This window comes from Oncorhynchus kisutch, linkage group LG2 (genome assembly GCF_002021735.2).
Source record: "Oncorhynchus kisutch isolate 150728-3 linkage group LG2, Okis_V2, whole genome shotgun sequence".
NCBI lineage: Eukaryota > Metazoa > Chordata > Actinopteri > Salmoniformes > Salmonidae > Oncorhynchus > Oncorhynchus kisutch.
This window is the reverse complement of record NC_034175.2, coordinates 2,631,940-2,655,206: the sequence shown is the minus strand read 5'-3', so window position 1 is coordinate 2,655,206 and position 23,267 is coordinate 2,631,940. Positions and strand designations below refer to the sequence as shown.

At 44.6% G+C, this 23,267-nt stretch overlaps 1 protein-coding gene across 1 annotated transcript; it reads left to right on the top strand.

Annotated features, from left to right (window-relative positions):
- Positions 1-5,263: 5,263 nt before the first annotated feature.
- Positions 5,264-14,298, top strand: LOC109883771 (sugar transporter SWEET1). Its single transcript, XM_031837362.1, has 6 exons — positions 5,264-5,492; positions 5,880-5,957; positions 6,075-6,198; positions 7,291-7,452; positions 8,846-8,965; positions 11,230-14,298. The coding sequence occupies exons 1-6, from the start codon at positions 5,425-5,427 to the stop codon at positions 11,335-11,337; spliced, it is 660 nt and encodes a 219-aa protein (XP_031693222.1). The 5' UTR covers positions 5,264-5,424; the 3' UTR covers positions 11,338-14,298.
- The last annotated feature ends 8,969 nt before the right edge of the window (positions 14,299-23,267 follow it).

The window sequence follows — 23,267 nt, the reverse complement described above, 5'->3', positions numbered from 1 at the left end:
CATAAGCAATCCTATGTGATGAAAAGGCGCTGGTGGAAGAGTTGGTGGATATAGCATTTTGGAAATAAACTCTTCCTTTGTTAAAGAAGACTGTAATGGGGTAATTTATGATACAGAAACAGTCCTTGACTTTTTCCACATTTTGTTGAGTTACAAAGTGGGATTAAAGTGGATTTAATTGTCATTTTTGGTCAACGATCTACACAGCATACTCTGTAATGTCAAAGTGGGATTAAAGTGGATTTAATTGTCATTTTTGGTCAACAATCTACACAGCATACTCTGTAATGTCAAAGTGGGATTAAAGTGGATTTAATTGTCATTGTTGGTCAACGATCTACACAGCATACTCTGTAATGTCAAAGTGGGATTAAAGTGGATTTAATTGTCATTTTTGGTCAACAATCTACACAGCATACTCTGTAATGTCAAAGTGGGATTAAAGAGGATTTAATTGTCATTGTTGATCAACAATCTACACAGCATACTCTGTAATGTCAAAGTGGGATTAAAGTGGATTTAATTGTCATTTTTGGTCAACAATCTACACAGCATACTCTGTAATGTCAAAGTGGGATTAAAGTGGATTTAATTGTCATTGTTGATCAACAATCTACACAGCATACTCTGTAATGTCAAAGTGGGATTAAAGTGGATTTAATTGTCATTTTTGGTCAACGATCTACATAGCATACTCTGTAATGTCAAAGTGCAAGAAAAATTCTAACATTTATTACAATGTTGAAAAATAAAACACTAATACCTTGATTACATAAGTATTCAACCCCCTGAGACAATACATGTTAGAAACACAATTGGCAGCGATTACAGCTGTGAGTCTTTCTGGGTAAGTCTCTAAGAGCTTCGCACACCTGGATTGTGCAATATTTACCCATTATTATTTAAAAATTATTCAAGCTATGTCAAGTTGGTTGTTGATCTTGCCATAGATTTTCAAGCCAATTTATGTCAAAACTGTAACTAGGCCACTCAGGAAAATTCAATGTTGTCTTTGCAGCTCCAGTGTATATTTGTCCTTGTGTTTTAAGTTGTTGTCCTGCTAAAAGGTGAATTTGTCTCCCAGTGTCTGTTGCAAGTAAGGCTGAACCAGGTTTTCCTCTAGGGTTTTGTCTGTGCTTAGCTGAATTACGTTTCTTATCCCTAGTCCTTGCCAATTCCAAGCATGCCCATAACATGATGCAGCCACCACCATGCTTGAAAATATGAAGAGTGGTACTCAGTGATGTGTTGGATTTTCCCCAAACATAATGCGTTGTATTCAGGACAAAAAGTTCATTTATTTGCTAAAATGTTTTACTGTATTACTTTAATGTCTTGTTGAAAAAAGGATGCATGTTTTGGAATATTGTCTATTCTGTGCAAGCTTCCTTATTTTCACTCTGTTATTTAGGTTAGTATTGCGGAGTAACTACAATGTTGTTGATCCATCCTCAGTTTTCTCCTATCACAGCTCTTAAACTTTGTAACTGTTTTGTCACCACTGGCCTCATGGTGAAATTCCTGAAATTCCTTCCTCTCTGGCAACTGAGTTAGGAAGGACACCTATATCTTTGTAGTGACTGGGTGTACTGATACACCATCCAAAACCTAATTAATAACTTCACCATGCTCAAAGGGATATTCAGCATCTTCTTAACAATCTGTGCCCTTCTTTACGAGGCATTGAAAAAACTCCCTGGTCTTTGTGATTGAATCTGTGCATGAAATTCACTACTCGATTGAGGGACCTTACAGATAATTGTATGTGTGGGGTACAGAGATGGGTTAGTCATAAAAAATATATGTTAACCACTATTATTGAACACAGAATGAGTCCATGCAACTGATTATGTGACTTGTTAAGCACATTTTTACTCCTGAATGTATTTAGGCTTGCCATAACAAATACTTATTGACTAAAGACATTTTTACTCCTGAACTTATTTCGGCTTGCCATAACAAAGGGGTTGAATACTTATTGACTGAAGACATTTTTACTCCTGAATTTATTTAGGCTTTCCATAACAAAGGGGTTGAATACTTATTGACTGAAGACATTTTTACTCCTGAATTTATTTAGGCTTGCCATAACAAAGGGGTTGAATACTTATTGACTGAAGACATTTTTACTCCTGAACTTATTTCGGCTTGCCATAACAAAGGGGTTGAATACTTATTGACTGAAGACATTTTTACTCCTGAATTTATTTAGGCTTTCCATAACAAAGGGGTTGAATACTTATTGACTCAAGACATTTCAGCTTTTCATTTTGTATTAATTTTCGAAATGTTTCTACAAACAAAACACATTTTTGACATGGGGTATTGTGTGTAGATCAGTGACACAAAATCTCTAATAAATCTAATGTAAATGCAGGCTGTAACATCACTAGTGTGGGTTGAAGGTCACTAGTGTGGGTTGAAGATCACTAGTGTGGGTTGATGGTCACTAGTGTGGGTTGATGGTCACTAGTGTGAGTTGAAGGTCACTAGTGTGAGTTGATGGTCACTAGTGGGGGTTGAAGGTCACTAGTGGGGGTTGAAGGTCACTAGTGTGGGTTGATGGTCACTAGTGTGAGTTGATGGTCACTAGTGTGAGTTGATGGTCACTAGTGTGGGTTGATGGTCACTAGTGTGAGTTGATGGTCACTAGTGTGAGTTGATGGTCACTAGTGTGGGTTGATGGTCACTAGTGTGGGTTGAAGGTCACTAGTGTGGGTTGAAGGTCACTAGTGTGGGTTGATGGTCACTAGTGTGAGTTGATGGTTACTAGTGTGAGTTGATGGTCACTAGTGTGGGTTGATGGTCACTAGTGCGTGTTGATGGTCACTAGTGTGAGTTGATGGTCACTAGTGTGAGTTGACGGTCATCAGTGTGAGTTGATGGTCACTAGTGTGGGTTGATGGTCACTAGTATGAGTTGATGGTCACTAGTGCGGGTTGACGGTCATTAGTGTGAGTTGATGGTCACTAGTGTGGGTTGATGGTCACTAGTGCGGGTTGATGGTCACTAGTGTGGGTTGATGGTCACTAGTGCGGGTTGACTGTCATTAGTGTGAGTTGATGGTCACTAGTGTGAGTTGATGGTCACTAGTGTGGGTCGATGGTCACTAGTGTGAGTCGATGGTCACTAGTGTGGGTTGATGGACACTAGTGTGGGTTGATGGTCACTAGTGTGAGTTGATGGTCACTAGTGTGAGTCGATGGTCACTAGTGTGGGTTGATCAAATACAATTTTATTGGTCACGTACACATATTTAGCAGATGTTTTTGCAGGTGTAGCGAACTGCTAGTGCGGGTTGATGGTCATTAGACTTGATAATGAATGTTATGTATTATTCCCGTATCTGTTGACAGTGAGTGACACAAGAATGGAGGTCCAAGTACAAGGACTGAGGACACACTGATTATTCACTGTTGTATTGTATTGATGTCATTCTGAACACTGTGTGATTCTGTAGCAGCTGACAAAGTCATTGCCTTTTTGTTTTGACTTCCTACAAGCCTCTCAGGCTGCTGTTTACAGAACATTTGGTGCTGTCTGATTAAGATATTAAGGTTCTGTCTCCAAGAGGCCAGTTAGACATTTTCTCTGCTTCATGCTGGGTGGTGTCTCCCTGTTGCAACTTGTAATAAACCAGGTAGATTTTTGATTGACTTCATCTACAACTGCTCTCCTTTTGGTTCACCTGGAAATGTTTATTATACAGGCAAAACATGATTTAGGAGCAGTTCCACTTCACACTGTAGTGACTGAGATGAGTTCCCCCTCGCAATGTACAAAACCCTATTGCTCATTATTATCCTATATAGCATAAAGGTGGATATTGTGAAGAGGGTGTATGTGGTATAAAGTTACACTGTTTCGAACATTCCAGGCTATATTTGGGTATTTATATTGGATCTCAGTGATGATACAGCAGAGGAGGTCATTCATTCCAACCCAGCATGCCTCCAAGGTGAAAACTTCACACTGTGCCCAGACTACACTACTAGACATCCCAGTATTCTGACTGTCATCTTGTTGTCTGTCCCATAGAGGAATATGTCATTAGGATATTATTTGCTAAGGATGGGAGTTATATACAGCAATTATGGAGCACAGATACAGTATCCGACCTGACAAGGTAAAAATCTGTGGTTCTGCCCCTGTACAAGGCAGTTAACCCAGTGTTCCTAGGCCGTCATTGTAAATAAGAATTTGTTCTTAACTGAATTGCCTAGTTAAATCAAGGTTAAATAAAAAAATACAAAATAAATAGACAGGCAACTGCTGTTGTAAAATGACAAATACATTTGATTAATTGATTGTTTGAGCCATATATTTCTAAATAATCCGATGGCAGGTAATCAAACAAAAGTGTGTGTGGTGTATATTGTGCTGCGTTCATCTAAATGAGTGCTCCACATTTGACATAGACTATATTCTGCTGCGTTCATCTAAATGAGTGCTGCACATTTGACATAGACTATATTCTGCTGCGTTCATCTAAATGAGTGCTGCACATTTGACATAGACTATATTCTGCTGCGTTCATCTAAATGAGTGCATTTAGTGACCTTATAATATATCCCTGGACACTGATGTAGCGGTGCACTCGGCAACATCTAAATCCCATTATTGGTGATCACTGATGCAACTTCATGTCTCCAGGGAGAGGAGGTGGATAGCGTTGCCCTAGGACACTGATCTAAGGTCAGTTTATCATTCTTTCCCTAAATTGTTAAGGTTCATGTTTTGGGAGAATGGCTGATCCAAGATCTGTACCTAAAGTCCTTGCTGGATTACAAGCGAAATCATCCATCGTCATATTGGGTAGCCTAGTGGTTAGAGCGTTGGACTAGTAACTGAAAGGTTGCAAATTCAAATCCCTGAGCTGACAAGGTACAAATCTGTCGTTCTGCCCCTGAACAGGCAGTTAACCCACTGTTCCTAGGCCGTCATTGAAAATAAGAATTTGTTCTTAACTGACTTGCCTAGTTAAATAAAATAATAAATATTGACCATCATTTCATTGGTGGAAACCAATCCATCCTCTCATCCTTATCTGCCAATCAGGGTGCAGAATTATTTCAGAATACTGTGGCGTATTCATTAAGGAAACCGTTTACCGTTAAAGAACCAAACTGAAGCAAACAGAGCAAAACGAGAATTTCTATTGGACACGTGAAGTTAGGTGTCTCTCTTTACGTTCTGTTTGCTTCCGTATACGAAACGTTTTGCAACAGAATTGGCGAAATTAATACGCCCCTGATTACAAACACGGAACTACAGTGTCGTTAGAACGACGTCAACGTTGAGTCGCTGATGCAGATGTCAACTATTTGCACGATAGCTGATTTGATATTCATAGCGAAATTACTCACAATTTAGACACATACCTAGCTATCTAGGTAGTGCTCCACATATTCCCCTTTCCGATCTATGGAGTTTTTGCAGTTTCTATCATGGGCGTGCATCGTATTTACAGTCGGGATGTTCTCGACTGGACTGTAAGTTTGAAAGCTTTCTTGCTTTTCAGAGAAACTATCTGGCTAAGTAGCAAACGTTAGCTAGATACCTATTCTTTATTGCCAACATCGCAAATTTGGGCAGAGACCAACTTCAGTTCTAATTTGCTTGTTTGTATTGCATTAAACTTTGGAAACATAGCTAGCTCGGTGTTGGTTAGCTAGCTAGCTAGTCCACCCTTATCTCACATATATGAGTTAATCAAATATTTGCTTAGTTATTCGTTCAATGTCTGAGGCTTGTGTAAATAGAATACTCAGGACAGGTGATAATAAAACAATGTTTTCGTTCAGTTGCATCCTTTTTCTTATGCTAGATTTGCAAGCAGGTCTTTTAAAAGTGTGTGTGTGTGTGTGTGTGTGTGTCAGGACGGACCTGAAGAAGATGAGAGCTTCCAAAAGTGCAGATAACGTCCAGTTCCTCCCCTTCCTCACCACATGCCTCAAGTAAGCTGTGTGTGTGGTGCCTAGGCAACGTGCCAGTAACCACTGATTAAACCTGGGTCATCTGCACAAGTCATACTGTGTTAGCCCACTGAGCTAAAGTCTTGTCTGTCTCTATAGTAACCTGGGCTGGCTGTATTATGGGATACTGAAGACGGATGGGACTCTGGTCCTGGTTAACACCATAGGAGCCTGTCTACAGTCCCTCTACATCCTCTGCTACTGCCGCTACACCAATGACAAGGTGAGTTGACCACAGTGTTTTATAGTCTCTCCTACTGCCACTACACCAATGACAAGGTGAGTTGACCATAGTGTTTTATAGTCTCTCCTACTGCCACTACACCAACGACAAGGTGAGTTGACCACAGTGTTTTATAGTCTCCTACTGTCACTACACCAATGACAAGGTGAGTTGACCACAGTGTTTTATAGTCTCTCCTACTGCCAGTACACCAACGACAAGGTGAGTTGTCCACAGTGTTTTATAGTCTCTCCTACTGCCAGTACACCAACGACAAGGTGAGTTGACCACAGTGTTTTATAGTCTCTCCTACTGCCACTACACCGATGACAAGGTGAGTTGACCACAGTGTTTTATAGTCTCTCCTACTGCCAGTACACCGATGACAAGGTGAGTTGACCACAGTGTTTTATAGTCTCTCCTACTGCCAGTACACCAACGACAAGGTGAGTTGTCCACAGTGTTTTATAGTCTCTCCTACTGCCAGTACACCAACGACAAGGTGAGTTGACCACAGTGTTTTATAGTCTCTCCTACTGCCAGTACACCGATGACAAGGTGAGTTGACCACAGTGTTTTATAGTCTCTCCTACTGCCAGTACACCGATGACAAGGTGAGTTGACCACAGTGTTTTATAGTCTCTCCTACTGCCAGTACACCGATGACAAGGTGAGTTGACCACAGTGTTTTATAGTCTCTCCTACTGCCAGTACACCGATGACAAGGTGAGTTGACCACAGTGTTTTATAGTCTCTCCTACTGCCACTACACCGATGACACGGTGAGCTGACCACAGTGTTTTATGGTCACTTATCACATAGATACGGCCAGACCTGAATCCCCCAGGAGTGCATTCATTTGTCTTAGAGATGGTCTGGTGTTCATTTCTGTAGATATCAGAATGATGGTTTTCTGTAGATATTCAAAGGTTTGTTTGCTTTAGTTCATTGTTTGTATTTTTCCGTTAGGGTTTGAAGTACACTTTTAGTAAATCTGCCCACTGGTTCCCTGCTTGAAGCCTAGTTTTAGGGTGTGTGCCAAAATGGTTAAAACTAGTATGGGGTCAGTAAACTTGTGTGTGTTCGTTCCAGAGGCGAGTGACCTCTCAGACGTTACTAGCAGGAGGAGTGGTCTGTGGAGGCTGGCTGTACTTCAGTGTTGTCCTGCCTCAGGGAGAGTCTCAGCTGGCCCAGCTAGGTCTCACCTGCAGCCTGTTCACTATCAGCATGTACCTGAGTCCACTCGCTGACCTGGTAAATATGCAAACCCTTTCTTACAGTGTTTATACAATATGCACCCTATGTCCACGCATTGGACACATTCTTCCACGCACTGGTGAAGAAACTTTACACAACTTTAATACAAAGTTCAGATAACATACACTCACTAGCCTGGCAAACAGACCTATTTTTCCAATGTTCTGGTACCTACCACCCTGATACCCACAGTTCTCTGATTCCTCACATACTATAATAAATATGTAAGGTAGACCAACAACAGGCCAATTAGATTCCATCTTCAGAACATGACCACCTCTCTCATCACGCTCTCTCCCCTTGCCCTTTGCCTCCTCTCGTTGCCTCTGTGTTCCTGTTTATTCCTCCGCCCGGGCTGCACGATATGGGCAAAAAGTTGGGGGGGTGCAAATATTGCGATATATACTGAACAAAAATCTAAACTCTACATGCAACAACTGAATTACAGTTCATATGAGGAAATCAGCCAAATGAAATACATTCATTAGGCCCTAATCTATGGATTTCACATGACTGGGCAGGGGCGCAGCCATGGGTAGGCCTGGGAGGGAATAGGAAGTGTGCTGCTTGAGTGACAGGAGGTGGGGCTTGGTGTGTGGGTAGCAGCTGCAAGAAGAGAGAGGAAGAGAGACACTGAGTAAACTATAAAAACAGATGTTACACGTGGCGTTTCAAATTATTGCATGCTATATGGATTTCTTCCTATATGGATATTGCACATGTCAATATTGCGATTTTGATTAATTGTGCAGCCCTGCCCTCCACCTTCCTGTTTGTCTCATTCTCCCTCTCTCTCATATGATCCTGTGTCCATTTCCTGCCTTTCATCTGTGTCTTCCTGTTCTGAGTTTGTGTCTTATCCCATCTGCTGTCTTTTTGGATACATTGGAATTGTGTCAATTCATCACCCCCTCCTCTCTCTCCCTCTCTCTCTCTCTCCCTCTCCTCTCTCTCTCTCCCTCTCTCTCTCTCTCTCTCCCCCTCCTCTCTCTCTCTCTCTCTCTCCCCCTCCTCTCTCTCCCTCTCTCTCTCCCCCTCCTCTCTCTCTCCCTCTCTCTCTCCCCTCCTCTCTCTCCCTCTCTCTCTCCCCTCCTCTCTCTCCCCCTCCTCTCTCTCCCCCTCCTCTCTCTCCCCCTCCTCTCTCTCCCCCTCCTCTCTCTCCCCTCCTCTCTCTCCCCCTCCTCTCTCTCCCCCTCCTCTCTCTCCCCCTCCTCTCTCTCCCCTCCTCTCTCTCCCTCTCCTCTCTCTCCCTCTCCTCTCTCTCCCTCTCTCTCCCCCTCCTCTCTCTCTCCCTCTCTCTCTCCCCCTCCTCTCTCTCTCCCCCTCCTCTCTCTCCCCCCTCCTCTCTCTCTCCCTCTCTCTCTCCCTCCCCCTCTCTTCTCTCTGTCAGATGGAGATAGTGCGTACTGGTAGTGTGGAGCGTTTGTCCTTCTCTTTGACTGTAGCTACCTTCCTCACCTCAACATCCTGGACGCTCTATGGACTACAGCTGCAAGACTACTATATCATGGTGTGTGTGTTTACAGTGCATTCTGAAAGTATTCAGACCCCTGGACTTTTTCTACGTTACAGCCTTATTTTGAAATGTATCAAATATTTTTTTCCCTCATCAATCTACGTACAATACCTCATAATGACAAAGCAAAAAACTAGTTTTATAAACATTTTTGCAACTGTATTAATTTATAAAAAATACACAACTAAAATATCACATTTACATAAGTATTCAGACCCTTTACTCTGTACTTTGGCAGTGATTACAGCCTCGGGTCTTGGCACACCTGTATCATTCTTCTCTGCAGATCAGCTCTGTCAGGTTAGATGGGGATTGTCGCTGCACAGCTATTTTCTAGTCTCTCCAGAAATGTTTGATCAGGTTCAAGTCTGGGCCCAGGCTGGGCCACTCAAGGACATTCAGTGACTTGTCCCGAAGCCAGTTCTGCGTTGTATTGGCAGGGTTGTTGTCCTGTTAGGTGAATCTTCACCCCAGTCGGAGGTCCTGAGCGCTCTGGTGCAGGTTTTCATCAAGGATCTCTCTGTACTTTGCTCCGTTCATCTTTCCCTCCATCCTGACTACTCTCCCAGTCCATGCCACTGAAAACATCCCTACAGCTTGATGCTGCCGCCACCATGCTTCACTGTAGGGATGGTGCCAGGTTTCCACCAGACGTGACGCTTGGCATTCAGGCCAAACAGTTCAATCTTGGTTTCATCAGACCAGAGAATCTTGTTTTGAGTCTTTAGGTGCATTTTGGCAAACTCAAAGTAGGCTTTCATGTGCCTTTTTAACTGAGGAGTGGCTTCCATCTGGCCACGATACCATAAAATCCTGATTTGGTGGAGTGCTGCAGAGATGGTTATCCTTCTGGAAGATTCTCCCATCTCCACAGAGGAACTCTGGAGAGTGTTCTTGGTCACCTCCCTGACTAAGGCCCTTCTCCCCCGATTGCTCATTTTGGCCGGGTGGCCAACGCTAGGTTGGTTCCAAAAATCTTCCATTAAGAATGATGGAGGTCACTGTGCTCTTGGGGACCTTCAATGCTGCATAAATGTTTTGGTCCCTTTCCCCAGATGTGTGCCTTGACACAGTCCTGTCTCGGACCTCTACGGACAATTCCTTCAACCTCACGGCTTGGTTTTTGCTCTGACAACTGTGGGACCTTATATAGACAGGTGTGTGCCTTTCCAAATCATGTCCAAACAATTGAATTTACCACAGGTGGACTCCAAGTCCAATCAAGAAACATCTCAAGGATGATCAATGGAAACAGGGTGAACCTGAACTCCATTTCTGTTTCATAGCAAAGGGTCTGAGTACCTATGGAAATAAGTAAAAAATTCATCTAGTTCTTGCTTTGTCATTATGGGGTATTGTGTGTAGATTGAAGAGAGAGAAAATGTATTTAATCCATTTTGGGAATGAGGCTGTAAGGTTACAACTTGTAAAAAGTTAAGGGGTCTGAATAATCAAATGTATTTATATAGCCCTTCGTACATCAGCTGATATCTCAAAGTGCTGTACAGAAACCCAGCCTAAAACCCCAACAGCAAGCAATCCAGGTGTTGAGGCACGGTGGCTAGGAAAACCTCCCTAGAAAGGCCAAAACCTAGGAAGAAACCTAGAGAGGAACCAGGCTATGAGAGGTGGCCAGTCCTTTGCCAAAGCACAGCCCCCAACACCACTAGAGGGATATCTTCAACCACCAACTTACCATCCTGAGACAAGGCCGAGTATAGCCCACAAAGATCTCCACCGCGGCACAACCCAAGGGGGGGCGCCAACCCAGACAGGAAGATCACATCAGTGACTCGACCCACTCAAGTGACGCACCCCTCCTAGGGACGGCATGAAAGAGCGCCAGTGACTCAGCCCCTGTAATAGGGTTAGAGGCAGAGAATCCCAGTGGAAAGAGGGGAACTGGCCAGGCAGAGACAGACTGTATGTGAGACATGGTAGGGGCTAGATGGAAGGGGACTGTTAAATGATTGTAAATTACCTTTAGGGAAAGGGGATACCTAGTCAGTTGTACAACTGAAAAGTGTCTTCCGCATTTAAGCCATCCCCTCTGAGGCAGAGCGGTGCGGAGAACTGCCTTAATCGACGTCCAGGTCTTTGGCGCCCAGGGAACAGTGGGTTAACTGCCTGCCTTAGGAACAGAACGACAGATGTTTACCTTGTCAGCTCGGGGATTCGATCCAGCAACCTTTCGGTTACTGGCCCAATGCTCCTACCCGCCAGGCTTTACCTTCTTTGTGTTTGTTTGTGTGTTCCAGGTTCCAAACACGCCAGGCATTGTGACCAGTCTCATCCGGTTCTTCCTGTTCTGGAGATTTGCATCTGTCAATCAAGGCGTGCCATCCTATAAGCTCATCGAAATCTAAGTGGCTGGAGACTCACACCAATGGTTACAAGGGAGAGAGATAACAGGCTTCTTGACCCTATCAGGGTCAGGCTGTCAATCACTGATATTGTTACTCATATTGTAAATGATTCATGATCACTCCTACCCACCAAGGGTTTAAGAAGACTTTCTCAAGGCAGAAGCTGTCCCTAATCACAGATCTAGGATCAGAGTACCCTAGCAATGGGGAATGAAAAATTATGAATAAATATCTGACCCTGCATCAGTGGTTAGGGGCATCTTCCTCATCCTTCTCCTTCCACCACTTCCTTTTTGTGCCTTCTGTACTAGTCTGGGACATCATTACTGAGAACTCAACCATGGGCGGGACAGTCCTGCCCTGTCAATCACAGTAGTCTCTGTTATCCAGTGGAAGGTTTTTTGCTCCGCATCAATGCGCTGCTATTGGTTGAATCGCTCTAACTAACAGGGCAGGATGATCCCGCCTCTCGTGGGGTTTGAGACCCCCTCACCTTTATAGTTGACTTGTCTGTCCTCATCACTATGGTACCCTGTGAACTAGGGGTGAACAACTGTTCCTGGTAGCCACAGTATCTGCTGGGTTGTTGTCCTTCTCTTTTAACTAGACTGATGTACAGTGCATTTGGAAAGTTTTCAGACTCCTTGAGTTTTTCCACATTTTGTTACGTTACAGCCTTATTCTAAAATGTATTAAATTGTTTATTTTCCTTATCAATCTACACACAATACCCCATAATAACAAAGCAAAGAGTTTTCATTTTTGTACATTTATTAAAAAAAAATGGAAATATTACATTTACATAAGTATTCAGACCCTTGACTCAGTACTTTGTTGAAGCACCTTTGGCAGCGATTACAGCCTCAAGTCTTCTTGGGTATGACGCTACGAGCTTGGCACACCTGTATTTGGGGAGTTTCTCCCATTCTTCTCTGCAGATCTTCTCAAACTCTGTCAGGTTGGATGGGAACGTTGCTACACAACTACTTTCAGGTCTCTCTGGAGATGTTAGATCGGGTTCAAGTCCAGAGACTCGAAGCCACTCCTGCCTTGTCTTGACTGCGTGCTTAGGGTCATTATCCTGTTGGGAGGTGAACCTTTGCCTCAGACTGAGGTCCTGAGCACTCTGGTACAGGTGGTACATGCTTCACCGTAGGGATGGTGCCAGGTTTCATCCAGATATGATGCTGCCACCACCATGCTACACCGTAGGGATGGTGCCAGGTTTCATCCGGATATGATGCTTGGCATTCAGGCCAGGAGTGGCTTCTGTCTAGCCACTCTACCATAAAGGACTGATTAGTGGAGTGCTGCAGAGATGGTTGTCCTTCTGGAAGTTTCTCCCATCTCCACAGAGGAGCTCTGTCAGTGTTCTTGGTCACCTCCCTGACCAAGGCCCTTCTCCCCCGATAGCTCAATTTGGCCGGGCGCAACTCTAGGAAGAGTCTTGATGGTTCCAAACTTCTTCCCTTTAAGAATGATGGAGGCCACTGTGTTCTTGGACCTTCAATGCTGCAGAAATGTTTTGGTACATTTCCTCAGATCTGTTCCTCTTCACAATCCTGTCTCGGAGCTCTATGGACAATTCCTTCGACCTCATGTCTTGTTTTTTGCTCTGACATGCACTGTCAACTGTGGGACCTTAAATAGACAGGTGTGTGCATTTCCAAATTATGGCCAATCAATTGAATTTACCGCAGATGGACTCCCAAGTTGTAGAAACATCTCAAGGATGGAAACTGGATCAATGGAAACAGGATGCACCTGAGCTCAATTTCGAGTGTCATCGCAAAGGGTCTGAATACTTATGTAAATAAAGACATTTCTGCAAATCTATAAAAATAAAAATAAATGTATCTAAACCTGTTTTCACTCTGTCATCATGGGCTTTTGTTTAAGCTTGGTGAGGATTATTATTTATTTTTAAAATCCATTTTAGAATGAGGCTGAATAATACTTTCTGAAAGCACTGAATACCTGGATAACCAGACGTCTAAGGTCACCTGGATAACCAGACGTCTAAGGTCACCTGGATAACCAGACGTCTAAGGTCACCTGGATAACCAGACGTCTAAGGTCACCTGGATAACCAGACGTCTAAGGTCACCTGGATAACCAGACGTCTAAGGTCACCTGGATAACCAGACGTCTAAGGTCACCTGGATAACCAGGCGTCTAAGGTCACCTGGATAACCAGACGTCTAAGGTCACCTGGGTAACCAGACATCTAAGGTCACCTGGATAACCAGACGTCTAAGGTCACCTGGATAACCAGACGTCTAAGGTCTCGACTCGCTAGTTAATCAGTTATATGAATGGATCAGTTAAGTACCACGGAGAGATGAAGTGGCAGGACTGTGTAGTACTAGTTGTAGCTGGGGTGTAGAGCCCTCAGTTGTCCATCCCTACTAGGGTTGCAAAACTCCAGGAACTTGTTTTTCCAGACATCCTGGTTGGAGGATTCACAGAATCTGAAGGGAATAAGAAGGAAATCTGGAGCCCTCCAACCAGGATTTCTGGAAAACCAGGGAATTTATTGAAAGTTCCTGGAGTTTTGCAGCCCTTTCCCTACTCTAAGCAGACATGGCATGTACTCTACATCATCGGTACTTGGTCTCTAAATCCATGAACTGAGGGAAGACTAAGAAGTCCATTCATATTGTGTTTCATACACAATGTTTTATTTGGGTCGTATGTCTTCGTGTGCATGTGCACGTTGGGTTTGTATTTGGGTCGTATGTCTTCGTGTGCATGTGCACGTTGGGTTTTTATTGGTTTACGTTTGTCCAAACTAAATATACTGTAAGTATATTGTCTGTGCTCTTGTTGTTGATGCATTGGATTGTGTATAGGGTATTGTACATATGCTATTTTAATGGGATATTATCACTCTGGAAATAAGGGAATTGGGGCTTTGCTGCTTCTTCAGACTGATTTGAATAAATGTTTTATACTGTTTAACATCCAGTGTTTTTCTTTGTGTAGATAGAGTATCCACATAGGCCTACTGCTAACATGAATAGGTACAATTTGATTGGCTGAATATGCAGACATATTGAATGAGGTGAGAGCACTGCACTTGACCATGTGGAACACCAGAGGTGTATTCATTAGTCAGTTGCAAAACGTTTAGCAACAGAAACCGTTTACTCTGAAAGTAAGTTTCTATTGGACAAATTCCGGTAGGTCCCTCCCCGTTTGGTTCTGTTTGCTTCCTAGAGTAAACAGTTTCCGTTGCAAAACACTTTCGCAATGGAATCTGACTAATGAATACACCCCTGCTCTTGTAGTTATGTGGGGTTTGTTTGTGTTTTAGGGTTAATGAGGTTACCCTTAAATTTGTTTGTGTGGAAAGCAGTGTGAGACCTTGCGTGATTGGGTGATGCGTGAGTGAGTGAGACAAAACAGTGTGATTGTTCTGCAATGAGAATGTGTGTGTGCGCATGAGTAAGTGTGTTTTCCTAGCCAACACTGCCTGATTGGGCAGCTGTGGGAACGGCTGTGTTTTGGGTTTCTCAGCATGTGTGTGTGTGTGTGTGTGTGTACCAGCTTCTCTTCCTGTACTCAAAAGATCCAGCCTCCCTACTGAGAACACAGACACAACACTAAGTGGGAGTGGGGGAAAAGAGGAGGAGATTGAGGGAGAGGGGACATGGAAAAGGAAGATGGGAGGAATAGGGTCAATGGAACATCAGATATTGACAGAGTGTAACAGGAGATGTAAGAGAGAAGGGAAGGATCAAGGAAAAGGATAGAGAGACCTAGCTATGCCACAGGGAGAGAGACCTAGCTATGCCACAGGGAGAGAGACCTAACTATGCCACAGGGAGAAAGCCCTAACTATGCCACAGGGAGAGAGACCTAGCTATGCCACAGGGAGAGAGAGAGAGCTACGCCACAGGGAGACAGAGATAGCTATGCCACGGAGAGAGAGATAGCTATGCCACAGGGAGAGAGACCTAGCTATGCCACAGGGAGAGAGGGAGAGCTATGCCACAGGGAGACAGAGAGAGCTATGCCACAGGGGGAGAGAGATAGCTATGCCACAGGGAGAGAGAGATAGTTATGCCACAGGGAGAGAGATAGCTATGCCACAGGGAGAGAGAGATAGCTATGCCACAGGGAGAGAGAGATAGCTATGCCACAGGGAGAGAGAGATAGTTATGCCACAGGGAGAGGGAGAGCTATGCCACAGGGAGAGAGAGATAGTTATGCCACAGGGAGAGAGAGATAGTTATGCCACAGGGAGAGAGAGATAGCTATGCCACAGGGAGAGAGAGATAGCTATGCCACAGGGAGAGAGAGATAGTTATGCCACAGGGGGAGAGAGATAGCTATGCCACAGGGAGAGAGAGATAGTTATGCCACAGGGAGAGAGAGATAGCTATGCCACAGGGAGAGAGAGATAGCAATGCCACAGGGAGAGAGAGATAGCTATGCCACGGGGAGAGAGAGATAGCTATGCCACAGGGAGAGAGAGATAGCTATGCCACAGGGAGAGAGAGATAGTTATGCCACAGGGAGAGAGAGATAGCTATGCCACAGGGAGAGAGAGATAGCTATGCCACAGGGAGAGAGAGATAGCTATGCCACAGGGAGAGAGAGATAGCTATGCCACAGGGAGAGAGAGATAGCTATGCCACAGGGAGAGAGAGATAGCTATGCCACAGGGAGAGAGAGATAGTTATGCCACAGGGAGAGAGAGATAGTTATGCCACAGGGAGAGAGAGATAGCTATGCCACAGGGAGAGAGAGATAGCTATGCCACAGGGAGAGAGTGATAGCTATGCCACTGGGAGAGAGAGATAGCTATGCCACAGGGAGAGAGAGGCAGCCTACAGGTGTGACTACTAGATGGTCTGGTTTTGATTCAACTGGAAATAGAAGAGGATATCTATAAACACTAGAGCTCTATTCTAGGGGGAAGAGATGAGGGATCTGAAGGCGTTCACATGCTTCTTGTGGGGAACAGTTTGTTCATATAATTTGTTCATATAATATATATATTATGTCTTTCTTCGTTTTGGTCTTCGGCAAGGTTTGTTTTGGCTGTTTGCGCACACTTTGTTTTCTCGAGGCAAACTGAAGATCTGGAGCTGAAGTCTGCTCCCCTTCATCATCATTGGTCAACAGTAGGGATTCTTCAATGATGTGTTGTCATTCAACAATAGGCCGCCTGTTTTTATGCACACTTTTAGTTATACTGCACCAAACACCTTAGTTAGATGTCAAAATGCTCGACGAAAGTGAAAAACTCACCAGAAGTGGGCGGGTAGAACAGTGACTTTATTCTAGCAAGATGGACCGTCTCCAATCATCTTTGCTGATAGCAATGTTGTGTTTCCATAAGTGGGTGAATTGATCTAATGTAGCATGTATGGTAAAGCCTCAACCCATAGCTATCTCTTCCAGCTATCTCTTCCAATTCAAATGAGCCAAAAAAAAAAGAAAAGTGAATAATGACAAAATATGTGTTGTTTTGTGTGACTACAGCACCAGCAATAGAAGGCAACAATAGAGACACGTTCTTATTGAGCGAGGCACTGGCTTCGGTTGGGTCATTATAATTCAAAACAATACATTCTAAAATAAAGCACACGCCTCGCACGGTCGCCTTTGGTGAGTTTAGGCCATTAGATCTCCTCTGCAAAAACGTCTCAATTAATGACAGATTTCTTGAGTTATCTTTGTTTAATTCTGACAAATTTGAGGGAGTGTATATTGTTGTGGGTGTAGTGAAATGCTTGTGTTCCCAGCTCCAACAGGGAAGTATATATTGTTGTGGGTGTAGTGCAATGCTTGTGTTCCCAGCTCCAACAGGGAAGTATATATTGTTGCTGGTGTAGTGAAATGCTTGTGTTCCCAGCTCCAACAGGGAAGTATATATTGTTGCTGGTGTAGTGAAATGCTTGTGTTCCCATCTCCAACAGGGAAGTATATATTGTTGCTGGTGTAGTGAAATGCTTGTGTTCCCATCTCCAACAGGGAAGTATATATTGTTGCTGGTGTAGTGAAATGCTTGTGTTCCCATCTCCAACAGGGAAGTAGTGTCTAACAATTCACAACAATACACACATCTGAAAGTAAAAGAATGGAATTAATAAATATATAAATATTAGGACGAGTGGCGTTGTCTAAAATACAGTAGAAGAGAACACAGTATATACATACGAGATGAGTAAAGCATTACCTTTAAGGGAGTATGCGAGCGCACTTGTTTGGCTTGGCGCCTTTAGGGGAGAGGGTGTAAGGAAAGGGTGTAAGGAGCGCAGGGGGGGTTCTCTGATATAAACTAGGAATAATACAGAGAGATGAAGGGAATAGTTGAGGAGAGAAGGAGGGGCTGATTGGAGGGGTGTAGTCCCAATGTAAGGAGAGAGATGGGGACAATAGAAGGATCTACTGTATGGAGACACACAGACTAGACAAAGCTAAAATGGGTTAATACACACCCATATGATCATTGTGATTGTGTACGTGTCTTGGGGAGAGAGTTAGGGTATGGTTGTCTGGGGCGTACGGGCTAGAGTGGGACAAGATGTTGTGTGTGTTTAATCACTGGAACAATGGCAGTCTGCTCACAAACAGGATCCCTCTGTTTCCTGAGTCTCGCTCTCTCTCTCGCTCTTATACACACACACACACACACACACACACACACACACACACACACAGAGAGAGAGAGACATAGACATGTACGCACGTACTCACAAACAACCACCCGAGCCACTGCCTGTTCACCCCACTACCATCCATAAGGTGAGGTCAGTACAGGGGCATCAAAGCAGGGACCGAGAGACTGAAAAACAGCTTCTATCTCAAGGCCCTCAGATTGTTAAACAGCCGCTACTAACACAGAGAGGCTGCTGCCTACATACAGACTTGAAATCATTGGCCACTTGAATAAATGGATCACTTTAATAATGCCAGTGTAATAATGTTGACATATCTTGCATTACTCATCTCATATGTTTATACTGTATTTTATAAATCAAAATCAAATCAAATGTATTTATATAGCCCTTCGTACATCAGCTGATATCTCAAAGTGCTGTGCAGAAACCCAGCCTAAAACCCCAAACAGCAAGCAATGCAGGTGTAGAAGCACGGTGGCTAGGAAAAACTCCCTAGAAAGGCCAAAACCTAGGAAGAAACCTAGAGAGGAACCAGGCTATGTGGGGTGGCCAGTCCTCTTCTGGCTGTTCCGGGTGGAGATTATAACAGAACATGGCCAAGATGTTCAAATGTTCATAAATGACCAGCATGGTCGTATAATAATAAGGCAGAACAGTTGAAACTGGAGCAGCAGCACGGTCAGGTGGACTGGGGACAGCAAGGAGTCATCATGTCAGGTAGTCCTGGGGCATGGTCCTAGGGCTCAGGTCCTCCGAGAGAGAGAAAGAAAGAGAGAATTAGAGAGAGCATATGTAGGGTGGCCAGTCCTCTTCTGGCTGTGCCGGGTGGAGATTATAACAGAGCATGGCCAAGATGTTCAAATGTTCATAAATGACCAGAGAGAGAGAGAGACAGAGAGGAGGGGTGAGGAGAGAGAGACAGAGAGGAGGGGTGAGGAGAGAGAGACAGAGACCATCTATTGCATCTTGCTTTTGCCGCTCGGTCATCGCTCATCCATATATATATTTATATGTATATATTCTTATTCCATTCCTTTACTTAGATGTGTGTGTATTAGGTAGTTGTTGGGGAATTGTTAGATTACTGTTAGATATTACTGCACTGTTGGAACTAGAAGCACAAGCATTTTGCTGCACTCGCATTAACATCTGCTAACCATGTGTATGTGACCATTAACATCTGCTAACCATGTGTATGTGACCATTAACATCTGCTAACCATGTGTATGTGACCAATAACATCTGCTAACCATGTGTATGTGACCAATAACATCTGCTAACCATGTGTATGTGACCATTAACATCTGCTAACCATGTGTATGTGACCAATAACATCTGCTAACCATGTGTATGTGACCATTAACATCTGCTAACCATGTGTATGTGACCATTAACATCTGCTAACCATGTGTATGTGACCATTAACATCTGATTTGATTAAGCCTTCACTTCACTGGTAATGTCAAATTGAGATTGATTCATCTGAAGGATCAAATTATTCTCAGCAGAAACAGATTTAATAAGAACAGCAGGGGCTGAAGAGTGTAACATGGTGCAGACTCAGCATACACACACACACACACACATACACACCCACACACACACACACACACACACATACACACACACATACACATGCATTGACACAGTCAGCATGTGCACTCTCTACAATCAGTAAAAACACACCTGTCCCAGCTGTTGTTTTGAAGAGAGAAAGAGGGCAAAAGGAGGAGGGAGGAATGTGCTTCTCTCTCATTTTTTTCTGTCACCCCCTCCTCTCTCTCTCTCTCTCTCTCTCTCTCTCTCTCTCTCTCTCTCTCTCCTCACCCCTCCTCTCTCTCTCTCCTCACCCCTCCTCTCTCTCTCGCTCTCTCTCTCTCTCTCTCTCCTCACCCCTCCTCTCTCTCTCTCTCTCTCTCTCTCTCTCTCTCTCTCTCTCTCTCTCTCTCTCTCTCTCTCTCCTCACCCCTCCTCTCTGTCTCTCACTCCTCACCCCCTCCTCTCTCTCCTCACCCCTCCTCTCTCTCTCTCCTCACCCCTCCTCTCTCTCTCTCCTCACCCCTCCTCTCTCTCTCTCTCTCTCTCCCTCTCCTCACCCCTCCTCTGTCTCTCTCTCCTCACCCCTCCTCTCTCTCTCTCTCTCTCTCTCTCCTCACCCCTCCTCTATGTCTCTCTCCTCACCCCTCCCCTCTCTCTCTCCACACCCCTCCTCTCTCTCTCCTCACACCCCTCCTCTCTCTCTCTCCTCACACCCCTCCTCTCTGTCTCTCTCTCCTCACCCCCCTTCTCTCTGTCTCTATCTACTCACCCCTCCTCTCTGTCTCTCACTCCTCACCCCCTCCTCTCTGTCTTTCCCTCCTCACCCCCTACTCTCTGCCTCTCTCTCTCTCCTCACCCCTTCCTCTCTCTCTCTCCTCACCCCCTCCTCGCTGTCCCTCTCTCCTCACCCCTCTCTCTCTCTCTCCTCACCCCCTCCTCTCTCTCCTCACCCCTCCTCTCTCTCTCTCTCCTCACCCTCCTCTCTCTCTCCTCACCCCTCCTCTCTGTCTCTCACTCCTCACCCCTCCTCTCTCTCTCTCTCTCTCTCTCGCTCTCTCTCTCTCCTCACCCCTCCTCTCTCTCTCTCTCTCTCCCTCACCCCTCCTCTCTCTCTCTCTCTCTTCTCTCCTCACCCCTCCTCTCTCTCTCTCCTCACCCCTCCTCTCTCTCTCTCTCCTCACCCCTCCTCTCTCTCTCCTCACCCCTCCTCTCTCTCCTCACAACCCCTCCTCTCTGTCTCTCTCTCTCTCCTCACACCCCTCCTCTGTCTCTCTCTCTCTCTCTCCTCACCCCTCCCCTCTCTCTCTCTCTCTCTCTCTTCACCCCTCCTCTCTCTCTCTCTCTCTCTCTCTCTCTCTCTCTCCTCTCCTCACCCTCCTCTCTCTCTCTCTCTCTCTCCTCACCCCTCCTCTCTCTCTCTCCTCACCCCTCCTCTCTCGCTCTCTCTCTCCTCACCCCTCCTCTCTCTCCTCACCCTCCTCTCTCTCCTCACACCCCTCCTCTGTCTCTCTCTCCTCACACCCCTCCTCTCTGTCTCTCTCTCTCTCCTCACCCCTCCTCTCTCTCTCGCTCTCTCTTTCCTCACCCTCCTCTCTCTCTCTCTCCTCACCCCTCCTGTCTCTCTCTCTCTCTCTCTCTCTCTCTCTCTCTCTCCTCACCCCTCCTCTCTCTCCTCTCCTCACCCCTCCTCTCTCTCCTCTCACCCCTCCTCTCTCTCCTCACACCCCTCCTCTGTGTCTCTCTCTCTCTCTCCTCACCCCTCCTCTCTCTCTCTCTCTCTCCTCACCCCTCCTCTCTGTCTCTCTCTCTCTCTCTCCTCAGTTTCCTTTGTTTTTACTCCTCGATGTTAGTTCTGTCTTCCTCTTCCTTGTTGTTACCCCTGACTTTCCCTTATCCTGATCATCTCTCTGTGTGTGTGTGTGTGTGTCTGTCTGTGCACATGTGTGCGTGTCCATGCGCGCCTCCCTGTCTGCATGCCTGCATGTGTTCCTGCAGGTAAAAGAGAGAGATAGCAGAGGGCTGCTGTGATTGACTTATACAACACACACACACACACAAACACACACACACAAGAGAGAGAGAGAGATAGAGATAAGAGCAGTGGTGGAAAAAGATCCCAATTTTCATACTTGAGTAAAAGTAAAGAGACCTTAATAGAAAATGATTCAAGTAAAAGTGAAAGTCACCCGGTAAAATACAACTTGAGTAAAAGTCTAAAACTATTTGGTTTTAAATGTACTTATGTATCAAAAGTAATCCATTTAGGGATAGTTCAGTACTCAGACATAATTTACATATGAAGCATTTGTGTTTAGTGAGTCTGCCAGAATGAGAGACAGTAGGGATGACCAGGGATGTTCTCTTGATGAGTGTGTGAAATCGACCATTTTCCTGTCCTGAAAAGCATTCAAAATGTAACGACTGCCTTTGGGTGAACAGTAAACATTTTGTTTTTAGAACCTATTTGTTTGTGCGAAATATAAATGGGATCAAATTTGGTTTATATTCAAACTTTGGGCGAACTAGAATACCTAGGCTTTTTCAATTCAAAATGATTAACTGGAATGAATCAATACACAGTAGCTGACATAGACTGTGAGTACATGTTTAATTAGGCCTACAGTTGCATAGGGCAGGACTACACAATGCAAACCTGCATAAAGCAAGCTAAACCCAGTGTGTTCTCTCTCTCTCCTCACCCCTCCTCTCTGTCTCTCTCCTGTCTCAGCATCCAGTATTTATGCTGCAGTAGTTTATGTGTCGGGGGGCTGGGGTCAGTTTGTTATATCTGGAGTACTTCTCCTGTCCTATTCGGTGTCCTGTGTGAATCTAAGTGTGTGTTCTCTAATTCTCTCTTTCTCGCTTTCTTTCTCTCTCTCGGAGGACCTGAGCCCTAGGACCATGCCCCAGGACTACCTGACATGATGACTCCTTGCTGTCCCCAGTCCACCTGACCGTGCTGCTGCTCCAGTTTCAACTGTTCTGCCTTATTATTATACGACCATGCTGGTCATTTATGAACATTTGAACATCTTGGCCATGTTCTGTTATAATCTCCACCCGGCACAGCCAGAAGAGGACTGGCCACCCCACATAGCCTGGTTCCTCTCTAGGTTTCTTCTTAGGTTTTGGCCTTTCTAGGGAGGTTTTCCTAGCCACCGTGCTTCTACACCTGCATTGCTTGCTGTTGGGGTTTTAGGCTGGGTTTCTGTACAGCACTTTGAGATATCAGCTATATATAAATTTATATAAATACATTTGATTTGGTTTGTGTTTTACTGTCCAATCATGCTGCTTTCTGTGTGTAGGAAACCCCCCTAGTCCTTCTTTAAAACATAATTCATATGAACAAGTACAATGTTGCTGCAGTTTGACAGGGTTTTCATTCTCTACAAGGCCAGGAGTTTTTCCAGGAGTTTTTTAAAACCATGTGACTATTAGAAAAACTCTGTCCCATCATAGCCCATATTAAACAGATGAATCATGTCATACTGTGTAAAGTCTGGAGTTTCACCTGGTTAGGTTACCAGATCAGGAAAAACTACGGGCCCCAGAATGCATTTTTCACCACACTACTCTGGGACCTGAGGTGCCACTTCTGGATAGGAGATTGACAAGTCATACAGATTGTGAGACAGATACTTAAAGCTGCACTATGTACATTTTTGGGAGACCTGAACAAATGTACATGCATTATAGATCTGTCATTCTCATTGGAAGGAAGTATAAGAAGTTGTAGATCTGTTCTATCTGCTC